The sequence below is a fragment of the Eublepharis macularius genome, chromosome 10, assembly GCF_028583425.1.
Source record: "Eublepharis macularius isolate TG4126 chromosome 10, MPM_Emac_v1.0, whole genome shotgun sequence".
In the NCBI taxonomy this organism is placed as follows: Eukaryota; Metazoa; Chordata; class Lepidosauria; order Squamata; family Eublepharidae; genus Eublepharis; species Eublepharis macularius.
In genome coordinates this window covers 63,309,252-63,336,916 of record NC_072799.1, presented here as the reverse complement: position 1 = coordinate 63,336,916, position 27,665 = coordinate 63,309,252, and the positions used below count along the sequence as shown (strand labels likewise).

The 27,665-nt window shown below is 41.9% G+C and overlaps 1 protein-coding gene across 1 annotated transcript in view; it reads left to right on the top strand.

The window, feature by feature from the left end:
• The window catches only part of FSTL5 (follistatin like 5), a 578,210-nt gene that overhangs the window by 31,408 nt on the left and 519,137 nt on the right, over window positions 1–27,665 (top strand). The window contains exon 2 of the mRNA XM_054990327.1: window positions 27,145–27,284. Within this exon, the coding sequence (XP_054846302.1) occupies window positions 27,162–27,284 (123 nt within the window). The 5' untranslated portion in view covers window positions 27,145–27,161. The remainder of the gene's footprint in view (window positions 1–27,144; window positions 27,285–27,665) is intronic.

Sequence of the window (27,665 nt, the reverse complement as noted above, 5' to 3'; positions counted from 1 at the left end):
CAAGAGACCCATATCCGAAAACAAGATGTAAAGTATTTAAAATCAAAAAAATTGGGCAATGATTTTGCAGCGGCCTCTAATAAGAAAAAAAGAGGAGTAGTGCTTTATATTAAAGAGGAGCTGCAGCCAAAGTTTGTAATGAAAGATGTGGAAGCCAGATTTATAGCAGTGGAATGCGTATGGAATTCAAAGAGAGTGCTGGTAGTTGGAATTTATGCACCTAATGGAGCAAAAGAAAGCTTCTTTGAGGACTTAAGGAAGCAACTAAATGAACTTTCATATGACCAGATAATACTTGCTGGAGACTTCAATGGAGTGACAAATTTGGATTTAGACAAAAAATCATCAACTGCACAAAAGAAGAGAGGACTGCTACCAAAGTTGTTTTTTGAACTGATACAACAGGAAACCTTAGAAGATGTATGGAGAAGACAAAATCCGAAAAGCAGACAATTTACGTTCTACTCCGCAAGACACTTTACACTATCGAGAATTGATATGATCTGGGCCTCAAAAGACTTAGCGTTATGGACTAAGGAAGTGGAAATAATGCCGATGGTAGGCTCGGATCATAATCCAATTATGTGGAAATTGGGGAGAAGGAGCAAAAGGAAAGGATGGAGAATAAATGAGGACTTACTTCAAGAGGGAGAGAATATGGAGATGCTGAGAAGAGAGATAAAGTTCTTCATACAATACAACATGAATAAAGAAGTACCAACCAACAAGGTTTGGGACACTTACAAGGCGGTAATTAGGGGCATACTAATGGACTTAAATGGAAGAGCCAGAAAAAAGAAAGAGGAGAAGAGACAGGAGATTATGGAGAAAATAAAAGCCAAAGAAATACAGTTAAAGAAGAGACCAGGGAAAAAGAAAATTTATCAGGACATTAAAATATTACAAGAACAGCTGACAGCAATGAATAATAAAGAATTGGAGTGGAATCTTAAAAAACTGAATCAAAAAGGGTTTGAAGGTGCAAACAAACCTGGGAAATATTTGGCATGGCAATTGAACCAGAGAAAGGAAAAGAAAACAATAAATAAAATATGTGAAGATAACAAAACGTATTTGGAACAGACATCCATTAGTAGAGCCTTCTATAAATTTTATGCTAAATTGTATAATAAGAAAGAGGTGAATAAAGAATCAATAGCGACATATTTGGAGAAAATGAAGCTCCCAGTAATCTTGGAAGCGTGGAGAGACAGACTGAACAACGAAGTAACGGATGAGGAAATAAAAACGGCAATACAATCAACAAATTTGGGAAAGGCGCCAGGGCCAGACGGACTTACAGCTAAATTTTATAAGACAATGGCCAACGAACTGGTACCATTCCTAAAAGAAGTGATCAATGGAGTATTAAAGGATCAACGGATTCCAGATACCTGGAAGGAAGCTAACATTTCATTGATCCCCAAAGAGGGCCAAGATCTGACTAATGTGAAAAATTACAGACCCATATCCTTACTTAACAATGACTATAAAATCTTTGCGAAGATACTGGCAGAGAGAGTGAAGGGATGGCTTTCAGAAGTTATTGAGGAGGAACAAGCAGGTTTTTTACCTGGTAGACAAATCAGAGACAATTTAAGGACAGTGATTAATGCTATTGAGTATTATGATAAGCGTTGTGACAAAGAGGTTGGTTTCTTCTTTGTTGATGCTGAAAAAGCGTTTGACAATTTGAACTGGGACTTTATGTTTGCCACTATGGAAAAGCTACAAATGGGAGAAAGATTCATAAGAGCAGTTAAAGAAATCTACAGAGACCAGAATGCAGCAATTGTGGTGAATGATGAGACTACTAAGAAATTGACTATAAGTAAAGGAACAAGACAAGGTTGCCCGTTGTCTCCGCTGTTATTCGTTTTGGTATTGGAGATACTGATGATACAAATACGACAAGATGAAGAAATCCGCGGAATAAAAATAAAAGACTTTTCTTATAAGGTCAGAGCATTTGCGGACGATATAATGTTAATTGTGGAAGACCCAATGGAGAATATGCCAAAAGTGATAGAGAAGATCAAGGAGTTCGGAGATTTGGCAGGGTTTTATATTAACAAAAAGAAGTCAAAGATATTATGCAAAAATATGACTAAGCAAAAACAACAACTGTTAATGGAAATAACGGACTGTGAAGTAACAACTAAGGTGAAATATTTGGGAGTTGAACTGACTGCAAAGAATATAGATCTATTCAAAAATAACTATGAAAAATTATGGACTCAGATTGAGCAAGATTTGATCAAATGGAATAGATTGAATTTGTCATGGTTGGGAAGGATTGCAGCAGTTAAGATGAACGTGTTACCAAGAGTAATGTTTTTGTTACAGACAATACCAATTATCCGAGACTCTAAGCAGTTTGAAAAATGGCAGAGGAAAATATCAGACTTTGTTTGGGCAGGCAAGAAGCCTCGAGTGAAAATGAAAGTTTTACAAGATGCAAAGGAAAGAGGCGGAATGCAACTGCCCAATCTAAGACTTTACTATGATGCAATCTGCCTAGTGTGGCTGAAAGACTGGATGACGTTGAAGAATAAGAAATTATTGGCCCTAGAGGGATATAAAAAAATATTCGGATGGCATGCATACCTATGGTATGATAAAGTAAAAGTGAACTCTATGTTCCTACATCATTACATACGGAAAAGCCTATATGCAACTTGGAAGAAGTACAGAGACTTTCTACAAGAAGGAACCCCCATGTGGGTGGTTCCATATGAAGTAATAGATCCGAGAGCTGTCGATACTGAGCAACAGTGTTTAACATATAAGGAGATAACCCGAATAGAATCTTCCAAACTTAAAATAAAGACACAGGACGAGTTATCACCCAACTATGATTGGTTTCAGTATAGGCAGATCAGAGATCTCTACAACTCGGATTGTGCAAAGGGAGGCATAAGAACAGAGAATTCGGAACTAGAGCAGATACTTTTAAAAGAGGATAAGAAGGAAATTTCCAAGGTATACCAAGTACTGTTGAAATGGTATACTGAAGATGAAATAGTTAAAGTACAAATGGTGAAGTGGGCCATAAATTTTAACAAAGAAATAACAATGGAGGCATGGGAACACTTGTGGAAAAACACAATGAAGACTACAACGTGTACTAATATTAAAGAGAACATATACAAAATGATCTATCGTTGGTACATGACACCAAAGAAGATTGCGCTAGGGAATTTGAACACTTCTAATAAATGCTGGAAATGTAAAAAACATGAGGGCTCTCTGTACCATATGTGGTGGACGTGTGAGGTAGCTAGGCAGTACTGGGGAGAAATAATAAAAGTAATAAGTGAGATTCTACAATTTCAAATCAATAAGAACCCAGAACTCCTGCTACTGAACTTGGGAATGGAGAACATTCCAGCCCAATATAGAACATTGCTATTTTAGATGACAGCAGCGGCCAGACTTTTGTATGCGCAAAAATGGAAAGTACAAGAAGTGCCAACTATTGAGGACTGGACTTACAAATTGCTGTATATGGCCGAAATGGACAAAATGACAAGAAAATTGAGAAATCTGGACCCAGGACAGTTCAACACAGACTGGGAGAAGCTGAAGCAATATGTGTTGAAGAAATGGGAGGTGGGAGGAGAACTGTGGCAGTTTGAGAATTATTGAAACATGACAAAATGTAGAGGGGGGTGACTTTACCGGAGGGTAGAGAGAGAAATGAAAATGTCTAAGCAGTTATCTTGTTAGATTGTTATATATAGAAAAATATATAGAATATGGATAGAAAATAACTAACTATAAGGACCGACTAGTTAATATTGTTTCTGGTATAAACGTAACATGTTAAACTGAATAAGTCTACCTGAAGAAATATATGGATCAAATTGATTGATAACTTTTGAGGATAGTTATATAGATGTATAATTAAAGAAAGAGGAAATTAATAATATAATTAAATATAACTAAAGTAGAATGAAGATAAGATAGGTAAAAAAAGTAATATACGGAATATAAGTTAAATTGGTTGACTTATATGAATGCATGGATTATATGGTTTATATGGTATATGGTTTATAGAAATATTTGAAACCAGGAAATTATGAAATTATGTAAAAAAGGGACAAATTGTTTGTCTAATATGGAAGAAGGGACTTAAAGATAGGGTACAGAGTATTAAAAATAGTTAAAGAATTATTGCTTAGATTAAAGGGAAAGTATATATTTGTTAGATAGATGAATTCAAAATGAGTAAGGGAAAAGGGACAAAGGGTTGGAAAACTGTTGGAAGTCTACAAAAAAGGGGGGAAAGGGAGGGGGTTAGAAATTGGGAAACGGGAATTGATTGTAATGTGAAATTATATGATTCTAATTCCAATAAAAATTTTATTAAAAAAAAAAAGTATTAGTTTAAGGTGTTTAAAAAATGATAACCTGAAGACTTTCCCTATGATCACATACCCCTGGGATGCTTGACAAAAAGTCTTAGAGACTGCTGTACAAATTATTTTAGTTGCTCTTCATATTAAAGTTATTTTAAGCCATTCTTTAGCCTTATTCTGTGGCCCAGAAACACTACAGTTCGTAATGCCATGTTACATTGTAATGGTTGTGGGAAGCTATGATGAGCACTATAATGAGTATTTATCAGTGTACTTCAGAGAAAGAGTGTTCATTCTAGCTGTGTCAGGCAAACTGTGTGGAGCCCGAGAGAGTCTTTGTCTGTTTGTTTCTGAAAGAAAGTTGACCAGCCAGGAGATTCTGGTTAAGTCGTTCTTCGGGAATCTCAGAGAAAGGATTCTGGCTAAATCAGGCAAACTGACTGGAAGCCTGAGAGCCTAATTCTATCTAAGTCAGGCAAAATGAGTGTGAGCCTGTGTCAGTGTGTGTATATCAGAGGCAGCTTATTCTGCTTAGATCAGGCAAGCTTTGTGGAAATGCCTAAGTGAATACATGTCTTTGTGGATAAAGTGAGAGTTTAGTCTGTTAGTGAAGATCTGTGTGGAAAATTAGTCTGTGTGACTGAGTATATTTAAGAAGATATTTTATTTTTGGAACTTACATGCCTAAGAACTATTCTGAAACCAGTACATTTTCAAAACTCAGCAACAATTATGCTTATGTACTTATAAATAATTTCGACTTCTGTTTAAGAAAAAAAAGATCCCCTTTTTACAGCCATCCCCCTCGTTCTGTTTTGTCACTACCACCATCTATCACAAAGCCATCCTGTAGTACCAGTTAAGCAGAAGAGATCTAAAGAGAAAGCCTTTTAGGGACGCAGCAATAAATAGATGACACAAGTGAAAAATGGAAGGTGTTATCGAGGTCAAAGCTGGAGTAAAGTAGAGAACACCTGAAGCTGTGTGTGAGTGGCAGATTAAGAGCTCTACGATTACAGAAGTTTACACTTGAGGAAAATAAGTTGGGGAATGAAAGGGTACAGCAACCATTCTTTGAGATCATACTCCATTCACTCAGCCACCCCCTCTCCTTCTTTCCTTAGAGGCCTGCATTTAAACTCACAGTAATTTTTTTTTTTTAAAAAAACGCACATTAGCAAGCAGGAATAAAATCCAAATTAAATACATTACATGCAAAACATTAGCTGTACCAATTAGTTTTGGCCCTCCAGCTCACAGTGGGTTACAATCATGAGCCATGAGGCTGAAGTAGTTGCCTCCATCTATAGGGCAAAATTATTGGCAATTTATCCTTATGTAGGAAACCTATTAGACTTTGCTTTATGGCACTTAAAACTTGGTGCAAATGCATTGGTTGGCTGGTTGTGAAGTTTTTGATCACATTGATTCAGAGCAAACAATGACGGAGAATAAATCCTTAGATGATATCAGCAGCGGCCTTGTAAAAGAAAACAAATAAATTAAATTACAGTGGCACAATAAAATGGAAGTGTGCATGGGATGTCTTGATATATTAGATTTATAATAGTAGGTAGCAGCCCAAGTGTTAAGAGGAGTTCTTACCTCTTTGAACCCAATTCTATACCCCTTTACCTAGAAGCTGGTCAAAATAATGCTTTTTGCATTTTCAGAAGCTTTGTTCATATTTGCAACACTAGGGCCTGATCCTATGGATTAATGCAACAGGAAAGCAAGAGTAAAATGAACATTATGACAATTCAGATGGTAGCTGTATAAAACTTCTGCAGCAAGAACAAAGTGATGACTGACTGATTGATAACATATTTTATTAATATACCTGCATGTTTTCCCGGGAATCAGAATTACCAGCATTTGTGTGTGGGGGGGGGGGTAGTGCTGTTGTACAGAGAACAGAGAACGGGGCAAAGATGAGATATAGTAGGACAGCAGTTTTATCATGAAATAATCAGCACCACATAAATCCATACCCTGAGCATTTTATAAAATCCTCTTGTGTCAGAAACTGCATCAAAGCAAGCTGTTTTTCGTTCTCTGCATTTCATAAACATTTCACACTTGCTTGTCTGCATATGCAATAGAATGCATGTTTCTCTTTGTGATGTCTATCCTATACAGTTCTTGTTATTATGTCTGTGCCCACTTTCCAAGTGAAGAAACCAGAGTATGCATGATGTTTCTGTTGTACTTCTCCAAATTTCTTCCCATGCTTTACCTAAAGACTGAAATCTTGCGAGTAGGTGCTGGGTCCTTCTTCAGCTGACAGATCTAAGACGCTATTGAATATATTACATTACCCTAGCAACTCAAGCTTCTTTCAAGATTTGACAGAACAAGTTCAGTTTCCTGCAGTCATTTCTTTCAGTGCTACATTCAGACTTATCAAAAATTTGACCTTTGTAACTTCAAAGTAAAACCTTTTCTTCAAAGGAGAGCAGTTTTTTTAAAAAGTTCAAGCAATTAAAAAGATAAAATCCCATAAATAGCGGTATTTATACTTTACTGAGTGCTGCCTTTAATCCTTATGAAAGAAGTAATCACTAGCTCTCTACTGACAACATAATGCAAATTGAAATTAACATATGTAGAGGAAGAGTGGGAATGAGTATGCTGGCTCAGACCCATACCTATATGTGATTGCCATCTTTTATGCACATATGCTTCAGATCCATGATTGAGAACTTTCAAAAAAGCAGACCCTGGGTTAATGAGTTAGTGGTTGCATTTAGGCAGGAGTTGGTCCAGCATATTCATGCCTAGGGATGCCAGACCCCTGCCGGAGGCGGGGAATCTCCTGCCCCCGCCCCCGCTTACCTGGCCAGTGAGGGGGAGCGCACCTTCCATGCGTGCTCCCCTGCAGTGCTGCCCGTGTGCTGCAGCTGCCTGGATTGGGCCTGTTTTGGCTTGGATCAGGCCCGGATTGGGGCTGCTGCAGCATGCAGAAGCACTCCTGCCCTCCACAGTGTGCCAGTTTTGTCCCAGATTGGGCTTGTTTGGGGCCTGTTTTGGCATGGATCGGGCCCATTTCGGGCCACTGCGGAACGCAGGAGCACTCCTGCACTCCACAGCAGCTCAAAATGGGCCCAATCCACATCAAAACGGGCCCCAAATGAGCCCAATCTGGGCCAAAACAGGTGCATTTTAGGCCACTGTGGAGGGCAGGAACGCTTCCACGCTCTGCAGCGTCCCCAATCCAGGCCCCAGTGGAGCGTGGGTGCACTCCCAGGGGCTGTGTGATGACATCACTTCCTAGAAGTGATGTCATCGCACTTGCAGTAGCACGCGCATGCATCGTGCATGCACCCCCCACCCCTACAGGTAAGTGCCAGGCTCCAATCCCTGCCGGGAGGTTGAGGGGGCCTGGCAACCCTACTCATGCCTACTCCCCTTCTATGTGCATATAAAGAAAATGCCCTTAAACAGGCTCCTAAAAGTCTAAGTTTGAAACTTTGGGTTTAGGCTGTTGTTTGTGCAGGCCCAATACTAGGCCTGTTGTGAGTAAGATTCATTGGCCTGCTTATTGGATGCACCTGTAGGTTATTTTGTTCTTGTAAGAAAGTGTCGTTGAGAAAGTTGGAGCCTGGTAGCTAAAGTCATCTCCTAGCTGCACTCCCCATAGTTTCTCATGCTGTAATGCCAATTAAGTTGTTGAGCCCTGATTGGTTCCTTGGTTTTGTGGGCTGACTACCTCAAGAAGTCTAATTGTCTCTAGGCAAAGTTCAATACCTTACCTTTCAGCCCTTACTGTCTACCACTATGTGAGAAGAGGAGCCTCTCAGCTCCATGGCACTCTATGACGACTAGAGTTGGACTCTTTGCTAATGCCTTGGTTAGAATAACCAACCTTGGAACCAAGTCAGAGAATTGCTAGATAGTTAGCCTGCAGTATTTTAGTTAGACAGACTGTAATCAGAATAGCAGGCTTTATTTGTTTTTGTGTGTTGCCTAAATGTTTGTGAAGAGCGTTTCCTGGGCCGTTTCCACACGGGCTTAAGTATAGCACATACTGTTGCTGTTCTACTGCTCAAACCCGACAATACCTATCTTATCCGGCTTCCATTTATTCCACTTTGTTCTGCTTTATAAGCAGCTGGTGGGAACTTCTGAAGACGATTCTTAACTATTTGGAACATTCCGCCATTGAGGAAGCCTGTCCCCCTTTTCCTTTTCTGTGCTGGCGGGCAGTCCAAACAAATATATTTTTTTAAAAAAAACAATAGATAGCTTTTGCGCAGTTACAAAGTTTCAGTGGGGTGGCATGTAATCCAATACACTGTGAATTATGCGTTGAGAAAGATTTTTGTACTGAGAGAAAGATCACCTATTTTTCCTTTAGTTTCCGTGAGTGCCTGGAAAATGGTGGAGTTCCATCTGTCTGTGTCAGCTGGGCATGTTGTTGTTTTTTAAAGGAGCTCTTTGCGCCTTGGCACTGTTTCAAGAGGAGAAACATTTTGGGAAAGGAGTGGGTGGGCCCTGCAACCCTGGCCAGCCATCAGCCCCCCCAACACTCAGCTGTTGCAGCCCCCCCCCAACTCCGTGCTCTCGCTTTCCACGCATGCCAAGTTGGACAGGGCTGTGAAGCACCGTGATCCCCGCCAGGCTCCACAATGCATCTTGATTGGGGGCTGGGGGGGATCTTGGGCTTGGGAGGACAGCGATTGCACCCTGGGGGAGGGCAAGAGTGTGCTCGGGCAGGAGAGGAGAGAGAGGCAGGTGGCGAGGTAGCTCTGGCACCCCTGGCCCTCCAGCGCCCTGGCCAAGAGGGCTCCGCTGTCAGGCAGTGCTGGAGCACTTTTGCTTTCCGCGCACGCCAAGTTGGACGGGGCTGCGAAGTGCCGTGATCCCCACCAGGCTCCACAGTGCACCTTGATTGGGGGCTGGGGGGGATCTCAGGCTTGAGAGGATGGTGATTGTGCCCTGAGGGAGGGCGAGAGCGTGCTGGGGCAGAGGAGGAGAGGAGAGGAGGGCAGGCGGCAAGGAAACCCCAGCGCCCCTGCTCCTCTCGTGCCCCAGCCAAGAGGTCTCTGCTGTCATGCAGCGCTGGGGTGGAGAGAGCCCAGGGCCAGGCGGGAGGGCAACTTCTCGGACAATGCACTTTTGTATCAGGCATCTGAAGAAGAGAACTTGATTCTCGAAAGCTTATGCTAAAATAAAATTGGTTAGTCTTAAAGGTGCTACTGGACTCTTTTTGATTTTGAAAGTACACTCGTTCATGGAATTCTTTTGGCTCCCAACCAGTGCAACCAATTTGCAAGCAAATGAGCAGGCCAATCAAAAGCCACCATGTGGAAGGCACGGCAAATTTACCTATTGAAATTACGAAATTATGCAAAACTCGGTTTCCGAACAAAAAAAAAAGGCGGAGACAGGATGTTAAGGGCCCAACGTCAGCTGTGATGGGGGCAGTCACCGCCCACTGCACCGCAATTTCTGCTGTGTGTCTGCACTGCTGGGAGCGGAACGATGCCATACGATGCGGAACAAGGCGCAATAAAGTGGGTGGCTGGTAAGTGATTCATTGTGCAAAACTTGCGGAATTTTTGCCCGTGTGGAAATGGCCCTGCTTTGCATATGCTCCTATGTTCTTTCATCAATAAATACCAATAATATATTTTACCTGTCTGTGTCCAGAGTTACTTGCTAAAGGTGTTCACACACAGAGAATGGACCTGGAAAGCCTCACAAAAGACATATCAGAGCCTTCCTGGTACTCCTAGGGATCTTGAAATGGCTGTGGCTCAGCATTCAGGAATGTGAGTGAGGGTCTCTAGGTCATGACAGTGTGTTAATTTCAACAGATGCGATGTCTGTAGCAGGTTGTTTTAGTAGTAATGCAGTATTCTGTTTTGCATCTAAATTCAGTGATAACTATGTTTTCATAAGGATGTGTATGTATAAGTGGGTAGAAAAGGATCTACTGGAGTGGCAGTGTATTTAGAAATAATGGTTATACAGCAGATCACAAATGCTATCACTAATGTTCAAAGAATTGATTCTTGTGTCCTCGCCATTGTCACCATTGTATGGGTACAGTAGCCCAATTGGGAACATGTTCACATTTTCTGTTACTGATTTAATGTACACTATTATTACAGTGGTCTTCAACTCATAGGTTAGACCCTCAGTTGGTTCACAAAATCTCACCTGTTGGGTCATGAGTCACTATAGAGATACCATCTTTTGTGCTATGTTTTGGAAGGACGTCCTGCGAGTGTACATGAATAAAGCTCAAGTATACTATGCCTCCTGACTCTCATTGTGCCCATGCTAAAAGGAACAAAAGGATGATGAGATAAGGGGCAAATCCACTCTCACTCATCTTCCGCTTATCTTGTGCTGTCGTGGCAATCGCCTTTATTCCGCTACCAAGCTGTGCGTCCTCACATCCACCCTTCCAGTGCGTCTTCATGGTGCAATCAGTTCTCCACACACCACCGAGTACAGCGTTACTGTGGGCAGTTCCATCCTCTGCCTTCAGAATTGACGGTGCATGTCACTTCCCTTTTTTTTTAAAAAAGGGGTCAATTATCCAGTATACCGATATCTTGAATTTGTTTCCCACACCTGCTGTTCACTGGAGACGACCATTGTTGGAAATACAGGATTGCCCAGCTTAGCACCTCACACTCTTGAAAATTGGGGAACTCAATAGGGAAACGGTCCCCATGCGACATGTGCATGCTCCGGTGACCGTTTCTTTTCCCGCGCAAACCGCTACTCACTAGAGTTGGTTTACCGGTATACTGACCATTATGCACTGTTAAAAAAAGAGAGAAGAAAACGGATTTCCGCGAATATCACGTGATTTGGAGGGAAGGTGCAATAGTGGCGTGGTGATGGCGGGGCACACGCGGAACAGGAAAGCGTGTGAGTATCTGCATGAATAGCGCGCCACTTGCGAAAAAGCTGTGGAATCAAATAGGTAGTGTGGATTCGGCCCTAGTCCCTCTGTGGTGGACTCATACATGGTTGTGATCTTTGGCTTGTCCCTCACCATGGTACTCCTCCTGGTGCTCAGCTTGTGTTTCTAGTTTGCAGCTCTCTGGGTCTGTTGCCCATGGTCCTGGCCTTGAAGCCAGTAAAGATTATCATTCAAGACTCCCCTGTTCCTGTTGCATGACTCTGATGTCACATATCTTCCCATAATGTGCTTGCTGCCCAGTGGGTTCCATGTTTAGTGGGTTCCAGGTCTACCTAGAAAAGTTAAAACCACTGCTCTAGTGTGTTTCCTTCCCTGACTATATTCCTAGTTTCTGTGATTCCAGGATCCTGATTTATTTCACAAGTTGATCATGCTCCAGCTAATTCCCTCCCTTATTGAGTCTTCATTTCTGACATTCCTTTAAACCTTTCCCCTGACAGTCAGTTCCTTGCTTAGCCTGCATGACATTATCAAAACTTGGTCTGTTGCTGCATTTCTATATCCCAGCCTTGCTTCCTTTCTGTTCCTACCATTGTCTCATTGTCCATCACCACTTCACAATTCTCTTTCTGCTCTTGGAAAGCTTCTGGCCATCAGTTAACAATACTGAGCTAGATGGGTGAATAGTCTTTCCTCAGTTGAAAAAAAGCTTCATTTGTTCACATATTTATATGAATGAATGTATACATTTAAAAAATGTATAACTAAAAATCCCATCTCCAATAGCCAAAATCAGCCAGTTAAAAAGATTCAAAAGTAGTGATTTATCAAATATTCATCTCTTCACAGTATTTGTGTTATTTCATCATAACATAGAGTAGTAGCTGATTTCCCTTATGTACCATCATCAGATAGACAAATCCCAGAGAGTATTGCAATTAAGAATTTAAGAATCCCAGTTTAGAAGAACCAAGCTGTGACATATAAATTCTACCCTCTAGACTTGATAACAAATATCAATTCTAGTAAATACAGCAGTTTTGTGAGATAGAGCTGTGGTGCTTTATGGGAAAATGAGATCAACAGGCATGAGTCAATTCTATTAAAAAGACTCCTCTGAGGCCTCTAAGGATAATACCTTTATCGTGTTTCTTTCCCTATAGCATTGCAGAAATGGCTGTGAGATTACAGTCTCAACAATGTAGTGAGAAGGGGTTAAGTCTTTACTCTTCCCATTTTATTACACTCCATTTAAATCCGTGTCTTAGGAACTAAAGAATCTGGGGTGAAATCATTGCCCTACTTTAGTCAACTGGTAGTTTGAGAAAGAAATTGATACCCTAGGTGTTTTAGCTTTGGCATCGTTCAGTGTTTTTGTTTTTAGTTTTATTGCAGGAAAACAGACATGAAGCTTAGTTCAGCTTTATTGTGTTAATATTAAACCTGAGTGTTTAACCTCTAGCAAATCATTTTACTCAGGGTGACAGTGGAAAAAAGGGCATGGCATAGTCTTAACTACTGGGTGTGTGCAAAATGAAACAAACGAGCCGGAAATACTCAGGGAAATTTTGTTTAGTTAAAGTGACTTCTGGAACGGTGAACCAAATCCAGGAAACCAATTTATGATGACACCCTCTCACTGAAAAGTTTGTGTGTTTCGTTTTGGTTCTTACTGTGCAGCAGCAGCAGCAGCAGGCAGGCAGGCAGGCAGTATAAAATTATTTGGTTTGTGGGTGTGTGTTTTTTTAGTTGGTTTTGTAGTATACTAGCATACTACCCGAGCTTCACAAAGGTGTTTGAATAAAGCGAACCATGTTGATGCCAAAAACTGATGAAGTGAAATGTAACATTTATTGAAGAGATTTTAAAAAGAAAAAGATTGTAGTGTAATAAATAAAGTGAAAAATACGTAGAACATTTTTTTTTCTGCTGAAGGACCTCTTTGTAGACCACAGTGGTGGTTTTCGCCTCAGGTGCCAGGATCACCAGGCTGCTGGGAGAGCTCACTCTGGAGCGGGCCACATAGAACTGCCCATGTGAGAAGCAGTTCTCCTTCAAGTAAATTCCTGCCACCTTCGGTGTCTGGCCCTTGAGGGGGAACTGCAGTCTCTTGACCTCAAAGAGGTTATCTGATTGTATGAGTGGTATGCATGGCATGAACACTGACTCCCCCCGAGCACTGCCAGTGAACAGTGTGGCCTCGATGATGTTCCTGTGGAGGGCTTTCACTCGCAGTCTGATGTCATTGCAGAGTTTGGGTGGGCTGAGGTTCCAGAGCAGCATCACTGGAGCCCCCACTTTGAGGAGAAGCTTGTGGGCTGGGAAGCCAGGAGGCTTGAGCGTGCTGAGGAGCTCCAGGGGATAGTGAACTGCATCATCCATTTGCACCACTGAGTCCACAGAACTGTACTCCATTTCTGCCCCTTCGAGGGAGAAGTTGTGTTTCATTAATGTCATTCTTGGGGATCTGAATGGCATGCTTGCACAGCCATTCCATGGATTTCTCCATGATAGTGGTGATATCAGGGTATATCATGGCTGTTAGGTCTGCTAGGGTTGTCATTACTGTGCTCAGGCCTGCAGGGATGGTCACCTTTCCCTTGGACTCAGGATACTCTCTGTCTCCTATTTTTAGTAGGAGTTCAGAGAATTCCCCAGCGAACACCTTGCCTCTCAAGTGGACCCTCATGTACTTTCTTAGTGAGGGTTTCCTGATGAGGGACCACAGATACGACACCTTGACACACATGGTAATCTTGTCAGTTCGAGTTTCCCTTGGGACTGCTGGCAGTGTCTGCCAGAAGTCTTCAGCCAGCAGGATGGTGATTCCCCCGATCCTCTCTCATTGCTCCTGACATCTTTGAGGGTTATGCTCAGTGCTTCAAAACACCCCTTGTGCGCCATTGTGCTCTCATCCTAAACAATGAGCTTACAGTTCCACAGCACTTGGGCCATGTTGCTTTGTTTTGAGATGCCGAACAGGGGTGTTTCTGCATGGATGAGTTTAAGAGGCAACTTGAAGGTAGTGAAGGATCATATGCCATGCCTGAGTGAGCCTTGACCTTCCATGTAAGTAAGCACCTCTCTACTTGTCTTCCAGGATTGCTTTGCTCATAGAGAGACTCTGCCGCTCTGTGCACCTCAGAGTGGTCTTGCTGGTACTTGGCTAGTGCTGCTCGGTGCACTGCAAGAGTACGATGTGCATATTTCTTTGTCACATCTCTAAGTTGCTTCCTCCTTTTAGCGTCAGTGTATCTTGCATGATGTCTGCCAGGAGGCTTCTTGGGGGCAGTAAAAAGTGATGGCTGCGAGAGGTGTGAGGTGGAGTTGGACTGAGGGAGGGGTGGTGTGGTGGGCACTTTGGCAGGTTCATGCAAGAGGTTCACATTGAAATGGTCCCAAGAAAGGGCATGCACCATCTCTCCATGAACATTTAAAAACTCAGTTGCCATATTGACTTTTATATAAAATCCCTGTTCAGTCTTGTACTGTCATTCTTGAACTGTCTGCAGTTTCCTTGACCTAATTTTTACTTCAGAACACAGTTTCACAGCTGACCCATCAGCCTGCCAGCTACACAGGAAAGCCAGGCCCCACAGGGAGATTGGCAAACCTAGAGGGGCGGTGTATTTTTATCTCAGCACACGTTCAATGACTGGGAGTCATTGAATGTGTCCTGAGTACTGCATGTGTCCTGCATACTGTTTAGAATGTTGGGCTGCAAATGCAAATGACCTCAGGGCAGAGTGGCTGAGTTGGCAGTTGGCAGGGGGAGGGGCATGAGTAGTCTCCCAACCACACAGGGAAGCTGTATCCCTTTGGGAAAACACATTTTACCCCTTTTTACCCCCTTAGGGGGCAGATTTCTTAAAATCCCTTCTTAGTGAGCCTCTACACCACAAAAGGAACACCCTCTCCAAATTTCACGCTTCTAGGTCCAGGGGTTTGGGCTGGATGTTGATGAGTCAGTCAGGACACTTGTCTTTATATATATATATATATATATAGATGAATAACTTGGGAACAAAATGCTAAGGGTACTTTGTCAGGAGATTTAAAGTATTTCGGGGTCCTCCAACATCTTTGATCCTGCAAGCACCATTTTGAGACTGCAAGCACCTTCTGACACAGGCTGGTGGGGACAACTACAAAATGGTTGCCACAGGAGGTGGAGCCCACCTCAAAATGTCATGGAGTGAGGATATGTATAACTCTTACAGCAACTTTTCAACATTTCAGGAAGAATCACTACTTAACGTGATACCTTTTAAAATGAATTTGTTTGAAAGCATTTTCTTGCTTACATGCAACTTGTCTTCTGTCAGTCAGTGAAGATTATTGTGTAAGGTGTCAGCTGCTGCAGAAGCAATTTTTTTTAGTATCTGTGCAGATGATCAGATTGCCAGTGGGCAAAGCTTCACCTGGCCCCACCCACTTTCTGAAAACAATTGGTGGGTGCTAGGAAAAGTGTTGACAGGTGTCATAACACCCACAGGCGCCATTCTGGGAACCCTTGATGTATCCTATGCATCTTTACTCTGTTCTAATTTATGTGATGCTTTATCTTAGGGTTTGGGTGGGGTTTTTTTGGATTTTTGTGACTTATACTGTCATCTTATGAGGTGAGGGGAAATTCTGGGGCTTCAAACAGTTCCAGATTGTGATTCTGTGTGGTATTTTCAAGGGTATAATGAAATTGCATGAACTGAATTTTGGATGAAGTTATTTTAGCAGCTCACTGTAACTAATATAATCAGTTTGATTCTCTTATTTAGAAACATGGTCCTTAAGGAAAAGTAGCATTAATATACCTACTGCGTTATATATTATAAAGTTGTAATAGAAGTCAGATATTGTTTTAGGAAGAGCTGAACTCCCTTTCAATTGCTTTTTAAGGCAGAAATAATCATTCTGGCAATCAAATTATGCAATAAATTTAAGACACATTTTGTATGACTTTGACAAAATATGAAATACTTTCCCTACAGCAACAAATAGAAGCTGTAGAAACCATACCTCTGGGATTTTATACATATCCTGTCCTAACAGGAATATTCTTTAATTTACATTTTAAGTACTCATCAAAGTAACAGGCAATGAAGTCAGAAGAGTAGGTATGTAATAATTTTCCTTACTCTTATACCAGTATTGAGGAAAAGAACCTTGAAGGTCAGATAAAAAAACATTGTAATGGCTTTATACTTTCAGTTGAGACTAAAATGTAAGCCGTTTAGAAAATCGAATGGTAGACTATGACGGTCCTGGCTCATTTTGTAAAGTTACTGTTCTTCAACTTCTATTTTCTGCACATGTGGCACATTTCTTCACTGCATAGGAACAGTTCATTTTGGTTAGTGAGTAACTGATGGTTACATAACTCTCAACCTAAAAGGCTAGGATCCAAATACCCTCTTGCCTTCTAAATGTGTAGAGAGGCTTCAGACATTCTTCTCAGCAAAATGTCTTCCTGGATTTTAGAGTTTCAAGTTACCTGATTGGGTTTCTATTACAAGAGGTGTATCAGAGGCCCAAGACTGCACTTCACAGAAAGGAACAACAAAATAATTGGAAATCGGTGGACCATTATTATAAGCACTACTGGGATTTGACAAAAAGGGGGAAGGTAAATAAACAGTCATGCCAGTTCTACACAATTTGGAAAAGCTCCTGGTCACATCAACAGAAATTGACTTTATGTTCCATTACCCCCTGCCCAAGAAAATACCCGTCAGAAGCAGAGAATGGAAGAGATAGGAGGGGAAAGCCCAGGAACAAAATAAAGGTGTCAGAGAGTCCAGTCTTTCCTGATATTTAGACTACAGTCAAACTGGCTGAAATCAGTGGTCTTAGACTGGGGAAACCCTGTTTAGGATAAGTCTTATTCGTAGGATGCTTTCCTCTCAAGTGCCTATCAACTCAGGGAGAACCAAGGTTAAGTGTCCCAGTTGCTCACCTTCTAGACTTCTACTGTTTATGAGACATTCTATTCTGTCTGCATAGTCACCCTTGAGACTACACAGTGAGAAAGGCAGCCTCTAAATAATGAAAATAAATAAATAATAAACAATTATTACTTACTTTGAAATACCATCCTTTTAAAACCTTTTATAAGCTTTGCCTTTGGACCTTTAGTTCAGCTCCCCCTTATATTACCTTAAGCTTATGCTTATGATTATGTTAGCTTAAACATTATACATTAGGTCCTAATAAACACTGGGCATAGCTTCAGGCTGAGCTAAGGCTCCTGAAGCCTTCGTCACTATTGGTTGTTTCATGCTGGCAGCGGCCAATCAGATCTGTATAATAACGACCAATCACCATACTGGAAATAAGTTACAATGTATATGGTTTATGCAAACGAAGGATTCTAACTTCTTGTTTTGTATTGGTTGTTGCTAAAAAGGGGTGCGGTTTTCTAATGTATAAATTGGCTCCTGTTGAGCCTGGTTTCTGTCTGTGTGCTTCCAGTCTTCAATAAAGTTGTTATGAGCTGTTAATCACAATACTTAATAAACACTTCCAATATTTCCACTCATACAGAGCTTAGGTGATCTTTACTTTACTCAAACTCAACTTTACTTCAAGAACACCTTTCGTTCTGTGTTTGTGTGACCTGTATATTGCTACCTGCTCCCACAAAGGTTTTCACTGACACCAAAGGCTTTCGCCTTAGACCTTTTTGTTATAACTTGTAATACAGGAAGGCTTGTTTGAGATGGTAGTTTGATAGAATGGTCAGCATGAGAGGGTGATTGTGAGGTAAAAAAGGATATTTTTTCTTAAGCAAAAGTAGAATATATTTGTAATTACATAAATGTGATGGTTGCAGAGTTGTGATAAATGTATTGGTTTCAGAATAGTTCTTAAGCTTGGTGGTTTTAAAAGTAATTATATCTTCTTAAAGGTTATTCATAGACTTAGAGTGATTCCGCACACGTTGGATAATGCACTTCCAATCCCCTTTATAGATCATTTGGGATGGATTTTTATGTGTGCGGAACAAATAATCCACCTCAAACAATTGATAAAGTGCATTGAAAGTGCATTATCCAATGTGTGCGGAATCAGCCTTAGTCACACAGTGATCTTCCACATAGGACTTTACTAACAGAATAAACTCTTTTCACATTCACACAAACATAGATTCACTCAGGCCTTTCCACACAGCTTGCTTGACTTTGATAGATTAATTTCTCACTCAAATATATACAGACTTCCCAGGAGCGCACACAGTTTACCTAACGTAGACAGAATTTCTCAGAACACCACACAGCCAGTTCAGGAGCCATACAGGTTGCCTGCTTTGCCCAGAATGAATATTTTCTCTCAGAAATACACAGACACTCTCATGCTTCCACACAACTTGCCCGATTTAGCCAGAATCTTCTTTCTGAGAAACACACAAATTCCTCCCCATAGAGTGTAGTTACTGTCCAATCAGATTGCACTCCAGTCATCTGTCCAGCCCCGCTCCTTTTCTCCTCAGAGGCTTACATTTTAACTAACAGGAAAAACTTTAAAAAACCCATGTTAGTAAGGAAAAATAAAATCTAAATTATTTAAATGCAAATGTTACACCTGCTATCTTCCAGGCAGGATCTCCACTTTCCTGGGAAAAATCATATTGGGAAGCAAGTTCCGTCCTGCCTTCTCCCTCTCTGCCCTTCCTTCTTTCTCTCTCTCCCATTAGATGATTGGCCCCAAGAGGATAAAAGTGTTCTCTAGAGCAACAACAATTACACAAGATAAAGCATTGTGACGCAGTGGCTCCTGCTGGATTGCCACCAACTGCAACCCAGAAGGAGAATGCAAGAATAAATTTTTGGAGTCGTTTGCATTCAGATTTCATGGTGAACTGGAGTTGGGTCCAACCAGGAAGAGTTTGATCAAGCTCCACCTTCCAGAGAACAGGGGACATGGAACGAGGAAGTAGTAGCAGAGCAAACAAGCTGTGATCATGCCTGATGCTGACAGGGCTGTTTTATGAGAGTTTGCATTGGTTGTTGGAATAGAGCTATGGGTTTTTTGGTGGTTGCTCTGGGGCTTGGGAACAATCTCCCAGAGGAATTATACCAGAGCACGACTCTAATCATATTTACAGAGAATTGCAAGGTTTGTATTTTTAGGAGGGCTTTTGAGGGCCGGTGCCAGCATAGCTGGTGCCTGAGGCAGCTTAAGGGCTGCTGCTATGTGCACGTTCATGCGCTCCCGGACTACATGTCACACTGCGTGTGACATCATCATGCAGGGCTGGGCAGTGCACAGGGGGCCTTCTTGCCCTCCCATTCAGTTGCACTGCGGACCAGGAACAGCTGGCCACCCTGGCTGCCAGCTGCGCCTGGCCCTCAGAGCAACTGAGCAGGAGGCTGCCCGCTCTGCTGCCCCATGCTGCTGCCACCACATGTGCTCCTGGCTGGACGCAGCAGCTGCAGGCCAGGTGCGGCAGGTGGCTGGGGTGGTGCATGGTGGTGTGCATCCTCCAGCCCTCTGGCTCAGTTGCTCCGCTCAGCACCCCAGCCGCCTGTCACACCTGGACCACAGCTGTGTGCTGCTGGTGGTGGTGGCGGCGATGGCAGCACAGAGCAACTGGGCGGGAGGCCTGGGAGGCTGCCCACTCAGTTGCCGCTGCCTGGCTAGGTGCAGCAGCACAGGGAAATTGAGCTCTGTGATGTGTGCCCCCACCCCCAGGCCGGTGCCCCCTCCAGTGCCTTAGTGCTCGAGGTGGCTGCCAGCCTAGCCTCAATGGGCATGCCGGCCTTGGGCTTTTGGGTTCTGATTAACTAATGACATTGTTTATAATCTCTCATAGTAATATCTTTAATGCGTTATTTTGAAACTGCTGTGAACCACCTAGAGTCCAGGAAAGATGGAAAAAAATATTTAAAGTAACTAATGCATAAATGCTTCTTCATTTCTTAATTATGTATACTGTAAAAATCTTTGTTTTTATTTCAGTGATTTCAGATGTTCTAAATTATTTCTTTTCTGTGTCCATAACAAACTTCTGACAATAATAACAGTGTTCATTCATTTTCCAAGTGTGACTGAAATCAAGCAAAGAAAATGTGGCTTAATATATTGTCGAAGGCTTTCACGGCCAGAGAAGGATGGTTGTTGTGGATTTTCCAGGCTGCATCGCCGTGGTCTTCCTGTTTGACACTGAGAGATCTCTGTCTTTTGGTGCTACACCTCTGAAGATGCCAGCCACAGCTGCTGGCGAAATGTCAGGAACCACAATGCCAAGACCACGGCGATACAGCCCGGAAAAACCACAACAACCATCAAAATGTGGTTTCTTTCTGTTTGTTAGCTGTGCTTTTTTATGGAAAAGAGGGAACAGGGATAAACTGTATTTTTCTATCTTAGTGCCAGAGTGTGTACTTCTAATTTAGAAAACTAGAAATGAAGAGGGACAGCTATTATGGTTTAGTGATTAGAATGCCAGGCTAGTATCTTTAAGGTCTGAGTTCAAATCCCCAGTCTGCCATGAATCTCACTGAACAACCCTGGGCCAGTTATTGACTCTCAGTTTAAAGGACCTCACAGGGTTGTTGTGCAGATACAATGGGGAGGGGCAAGCCATGTATGCTGTCCTGAGCTTGTTGGAAGAATAGAATGATAATATAATACCTTCTGTTTCAGTGGTGCTGACCATCATTAAGAAGCAATAGTAAATTTTATTTCATTTAAAGTTGAACTAATTAGTCAACAGCTGCTTCTTGTGTAGATCTGGTGAGCTATCCATCAATTAAAAGTTGTCTTGAGGTGTAGTTGCGTGCGGTTTGAATTGGCTTGCCAGTCCCCCGGTGTGGGTGAGGATTCGGTGTCCCCAATCCCTGCCCCCTGCCCACTCTCACTTGGCTGGTGGAGGGGGACAGGTGTAGGTATGCGATGATGGGGGCAAAGCGCAGTCCTGCATGTTCTGGATCCTCCATGTTTGGGGGTGATTTTTACTCAGTTGGCCCTGGCACAATCCATTACTTCCCTGTCACAGTTGGAATGGTGTCATTCTTGGAGTGACACAGGGTGCTCTGAAGTATCACCCCCCCCCACACACACACAACCCCCTTCTCCCCACTTTAGCCTCCAAAGGACCTGGCAAACTTAGGTCTGAACTATGGAGTAGAGCAAGACCTGCTGCTCCCCTGCTGGCACTCAGTTGAGCTCTCTGCTTTGTGAGTGACTCATCCTACATTTACATTCCTCAGCGACTGTAATTCATAAGTAAATGGAATTGCTATAGAAAAGATTGATGAAGTAGCAAAATTGCCGGGATAATAAACCAATATAAAATGACAAACGTATTGAGGCTTATGGATTTATTCCTTTTCCAAATATGAAGTGGAAATGATAAGCTTGTAAATGATAAGCTTGACAGATAAAACCTGGTGTGACTCGGTAGTTACATCCTAATATTTCACTAAGAGTGAAATTTTTCACCAGTAGTGAAAGTTCTACATGAGCCCCTGATCATACTGCTTGATAGTCAGTTTGGGCTGAAGAGTTGTCTTTTGAATGGAGAGACCCGGTGCTATATTTTCATTAGGTGACCATAGCAAATAGGCAGTTGGTGAGAATGAAATGGGGTGATACCCCTCCCCCCATATTTGCCAACCTCAAATCCTTGTTGTAAAGGGGGGAGCGTAATCCAGCATGGCGTAGCGGTCATACTGTTGGACAAGGATCCAGAATATTCAGATTTGAATCCGTACCCTGCCATGGAAGCTTGCTGGATCACCTTGGGCCAGTTACACACTCTCAGCCTAACTTACCTCACGGGGTTGTTGTGAAGATAAGATGGAAGAGAGGACAATCATGTAGGACAATCATTGGAGGAAATGTAGGGTATTGTAATGAACAAATATCCATTCCCGCTTCTTATATTTTAGGTTCCTCTTTGGGGAGCATACTATAAATTAGAATACTAGAAAACATATTTTAAAATATTGAGGTGTTTGAACAAAAGAGAACGACATTTATTCTCATAAGACCAGAGATTGTATCTTTGAGCCACTGATTGCATTCCCAGCTCTGTGCTCACAGAAGTCTGGATTTTGTTGAGTGTTACTAAAACATGCTGTTCTTTACTGTTTTTTCCCATTGAATGCGTTTGATATTTTCCAGTCTTATGGGAGTACAAAGATAAATTATCTGAAATGGACAGATAGGAAAATGAGCTGAACTAAATATTTTTTTTTAAGAAACTGTATGCAAATTGCATTCTTGGCTGTATATCTATTTCTGTGTCATCTGTAGTAAGTAGCAAGAAACAAGGCAGTTATTGATTATTATAGCTCATACTGTCTGAATCCACATTTCATGGCATCTGCCTTAATTGTGCAATGTGTCAAATATGATTTAGAAACAGGGCAATTCACAAAAGATGGCATTCTGCCAAACATCTATGCAAATCACTACAAGAATGTATGAAAAATGTACTTCCGCTTTCTTGAAAATGGCCTTTTTTCCGTAGATTAATCTCTGACCTTGATTTTGTTTTTTTAAAAGTCAAAGTTGTCTCAAATGGGTCACACAGAAAATCATGATAGTCTCAGTTCAAGGTTTAGAATCTTTCTTTTTGTTATGTTATAAAACTTTCATTTTGGGTATCTTATCCAAGCCAATGTAAGAGCCCACTGGGTTTAGACTGAAGTAGCTAGAGTAACTCTGCATAGGGTTGCCTATGACAGGAAGAATAACTTCTGCTCTGTGTCTTCTAATTCTATTATTGAGGAAGTCCATATTTGATTTGGTATATCATAAAGGAGAAGACAAAATCCTGCATTAAACTTGGGGAAAACAATAGTTTGCAAAGCTTTCCCCAATTCAGAACCTTTACATTAGTTCATCTCCAAATGGGTAAGTGAAGAAGAAGGAAGAAAAACCACGTGCTGCTGACTTGCAGACAACTCATGGCAAACCCAACCATAGGATGTCCAAGGCAAGGGCGGAGCAGAAGTGGTTTGTCATCGCTTTCCTCTGTGTATCAACCCCTGTCTTCCTTGGAGGTCTCCTATCCAAGGAGTGAATATGGCCGACTCTGTTTACCTCTGTGCAAAGTATGGGGTAATTACCTGATTGAGCCTTTGAAAAAAGGGACCAGGTTGCTATAGTTGGTTAAACTCAACTCCTCTGGTTGCCATCTATCTTAACTTCCCACTAGAGATCTGAGGAAGGCTTGTCTACCTCATATCAGTCCATGCTAGGGTTGCCAGGTCCCCTGTCCTCCCTAGTGGGAGATTGGAGGCCTAGCACTTACCTTCTAGTTTTTCTTGTTGTACATGCACTGTGTGCACTCCCAGCTTGTATGATGATGTCACTTCCGGGAAGCGATGCCATCGCACAGGTCATCTGCACTCCCCGGACTCCTGTGTTCTGTAGCGGCCTGATTTGGGCCAAATCGGGCCTGAATCTAGCCGAATTAGGCCAAATTCAGCCTGAATCAGGCGGCTGCAGTGTGCAGGAGCATGCTGCACCACCCGGGAGCATGCTGTGCCGCCCGTGGGCGTACCCTGGGAGACACATTCCCCCCCTTGCCGGCCAGGTAAGCAGGGGCAGGGGTGGAGGGTGGGAGCCAGTGAACCCCCACCAGGGGATTGGGATCTTAGTCCATGCCGCATTTTTTTTTTAAAAAAAATAACCAAACAGCCAGAAAAAGAAAATCTTACCTAATGTTGTAGTGGTATACATAGTCAAGAAAAGACTTAATAATAGTGCAAAACAATTTTCAGCCTGCTTAAAGTAGGAAAATGCAATAATTTTAATTGTTGCTTTGGGTTAGAAGAAAAAGAAGATACAGTGTTTTTTCTCTTCTCTACATAAACCGAGAACAAAACCTAACTACTGTTTGCTTTTGGAGAGAGACTGGCAGTGTAAATAGTAGCAATGACATCTCAATATAGTGGAAACAGTCTCTGGTAGACAGAATTTTTTTCTTTTTTTACTTACATGGTTTCCAGTATTGTGTTGTTAAGAAGCTGCCAATTATTTATTCAAGCAGTTGTCTATATGCATGGTTGTATAAGTACATTAAAGCGCCTTTTAATTAACAGAAATTCCCATAAAACTTTTGTGATCAAAATTATAATGTGTATCCTGTGTTCTTTATATAAACGTCATATAAAGAAGTAGCTGTAGGTGAACTTTAAGTTCAAAAATATCTTCTCTGCCTTGCTTTTTCAATTATTTCTCAAGATGAAACACGCTGGCAAAATATCATTAGCTAAAATGAAATTTTATTTTTGACATTCAGGAAAACAAGCTATCTAGTGGCCTGTAAAATCCATTTTACACCTTGATCTTAAAGTTAGGTGCTGAGTGGCTTGCACCCAGAGAGCTACATTAGCATCCTGTGCCAGGCAAATCTGTCTTGCTATGCTTTTCTATTCATTTCTATTGCATTTCTTTTATATGCAAAGCTGTTACAGTATCGATATCATCTGTCTTCAGAACAAGCCAATGAGGCAGGTTATTAATATTCCCACTGAACAGATGAGGATCTGGGGCTTGCCTAAGGCTACTCTGAAAGTTTGTGGTCAAATAGAAATTAGAACCCATGCCTCATCAAATCTAAATCCAGCATTTTTCTCCATCATATCACAGCATATATTCAGGGCTATTGTATGTGAGAGCTGAATTGACTATGCATTGACTAAGATACGTGGCTTGTGATGTGTGTAGCTTTTCATGCACAAAGGTTGGTGCGCATGTGAGAGGGTCAGGAGTAGAGTTTATGTACATAGTCCATTGTGGTGATGGGATAATGGTGAATCCAGCCAGCCTTCTCGCAGTGCAATCTTAAACAGTGAATGCCCAGTGAAATCCTAAACATTGAAATCAATGAGCTTAGACTGGAGTAGCTCTGTTTAGGATTGCACTGTAAATCTCACCTAATGTCCCTCCTTACTGCAGCCCCATCCCATGCCACATGATACCCAGGTCCCATAATATTCAGCATAGCCTTTTTGGCAGCCAGAGAAGACCACCTCCCCTTTTTTCATGAATGGAAAAGCTGATTGGATGCATGCAACCTAACATCTTCCCTTTGTAATGCCCTTTGGTACTCTGAACTCTCTGGTAGGTAAAGGTAAAGGTAGTCCCCTGTGCAAGCACTGAGTCATTACTGATCCATGGGGGACGTCACATCATGGCGTTTTCTTGGTAGACTTTTTATTGGGTGGTTTGCCATTGCCTTCCCCAGTCATCTACATTTTATCTCCAGGTCTTCCTTTCAAGTGTGGAGCTCCAAATTTGTTACATCAAGGGAGCAAAGAGCAGGGGGGAGGGGGGCTCCCAGCTCTGCCTTTCAGATAGTGGAGAGAGAGAGAGAGAGAGAGAGAGAGAGAGAGAGAGAGAGAGAGAGAGAGAGAGTTGCTCTTTTGATAGAGTGCATTGGAGCTTGAATTTTCTTTGTGTGTGGTGGGATAGGGATCTACCCCTTCAAGTTCCAGGGCTGCTGCCAGGCTCTGGGGCTAAGCTATTATTTATTATTGGTACCTTTCCTGCTGCTGCTCAGGTCAGGTTTCTGGGAGTGGTGCAGTAGGGATCTTGACTTGGATGATGGCTGAAGGAAAGCCTGCTGGTCCCCATGAACAGCCAACCATGAATATGTTTGTGAACAGGACCATGTTCGTTGTTCGTGAGTCCCTATTCGTGGATGGCAACGAACAATGAATATCATGGTTGGTTTTTTTTCTGCTCGTGCCCATCTCTAGTCGTGAGCAGAGCTTGGGCTGCAGTACTGCAGCTTACCACTCTGCTCCACGGGGCTCCTTTACAAAAAAACCCTCTCTGATATTATGCTGATATTTGCCATCTTGCCTTCTGGTCTACAGCATGACTGCTGTTATGCCACTATATGAAAATAAAATGTTTGCTACTTCATATATGGAGCAGTATCTTCCAATTCTCTGGGTTTTTAGAAGTCTTCTCATGGTCTAGCTCATTTTAGTATTAGAGAATGGATGGGACAGAAATGCTTTAAAAGCCAGAGTACAGCGTGATAAAATTTGAGCAGGAGTAACATTTTACTCCTTTTACTCATACACTATTTTTGTTTAGAAATATTCCAGTTTTCTGTGCATGCTAATGGATAGGCTCATCACCATTTCCTGCGTATGTCAGAGGATAGACTAATGTATGATTCCCCTATAGTTTATTTATTATTTGTCTCCAACACCTACTTTCATTGCCAAACACCCTCCCCATGAACCCTGATTATGAGAATTATAAGTAAATGAACAACAGGGATGTTTTCTCTTGCCTCAAATTCACCAAGGACAGTACTGTGCATGAGGGGTACAATCCTTGAAAATTTCATCCAAATTGAAGAGGGGAGAGAAGGAAAAGAAAGCTACAATTTCCCATTAAAATCAGTGGAAAGAAACAAACAACTGTAATAAAGAAAGCAAGTGTAATGAGGCGAATAAAGAAAAAAGAATAAGAATTTATGAACCAAATGAACCACAGCCAAAGTTAAGGAGATTTTTATGCATGCTCCTAATTCATAGCTCTGCATTCTTTTTATGGCTCCTTGCTTCCTTTTTTGTGTGACAGTGAATGAGAAACGTGTCGTGGATGTGCTGTTGTTACTGGAGGACATTGGCCAGCTTGCCTTAGCAAGAGGGGAATCCTTTCTTCTTCCCAGCATCCTTCCCTTGTAAGCACGTTTCTACAATTGAAAAAAGGAGCACGAAAGCTGCTGAATCCTTCCTCCTCTTTCAGTGAAATGTTTCTCACTTAGTATAATGGAAACAATATTTTTAGTGATGGCTGAATTGGACTGTGTTAATTTACCAGCGCTTGCTCAAGTCTACCAATCAAATTCAAGCATCCTGCTATTTACAACTCAATGCTGTACTTTCTTCTGGCAATAATACTTTTCATTGTTTTCTTGTTTAGGCACAACTCTTGAAAGGATGTTTACATGGTGGACAATCGTTTCTTTCCTGGTGTGTGTGATTCTGGGAGTGCAAGGATGGCCGGTGAAGGAAGGATTCAGCTTCAAACCCTACCAGCCTCTTATACGATTGCGTCACAAGGTACCATTTATTTTACTGCCCTGTTTGTTTTTATAATTTTAAGTTTGACACCCTAGAATTGTTAAGTATTACTTTTTATGAAGTAATACTAGTTAGACCCACACTTTTTTCAATTCTTTATATTTTTAAAAAATAGTGACTGGGTTAGTTGACTTGACTGTGAAATGGATATCTTAGTACGGGGCTCCACAGACTTATCTGCAGGGCTGTGTTGTGTGGTATGGGAGTAATGAGAGATTCTTCTCCCTGTCCCCATGGATGCTCTACCATGGTGGCTGGGCTGGGGCCAGCATCTGGGCCTGTGCTACCGCAGGAGTGCTTGGGTTGGCAGGGGGTCAAGCTCCCTTTCTCACATTTTCTTGGGCTGCCATATCAGGGGCA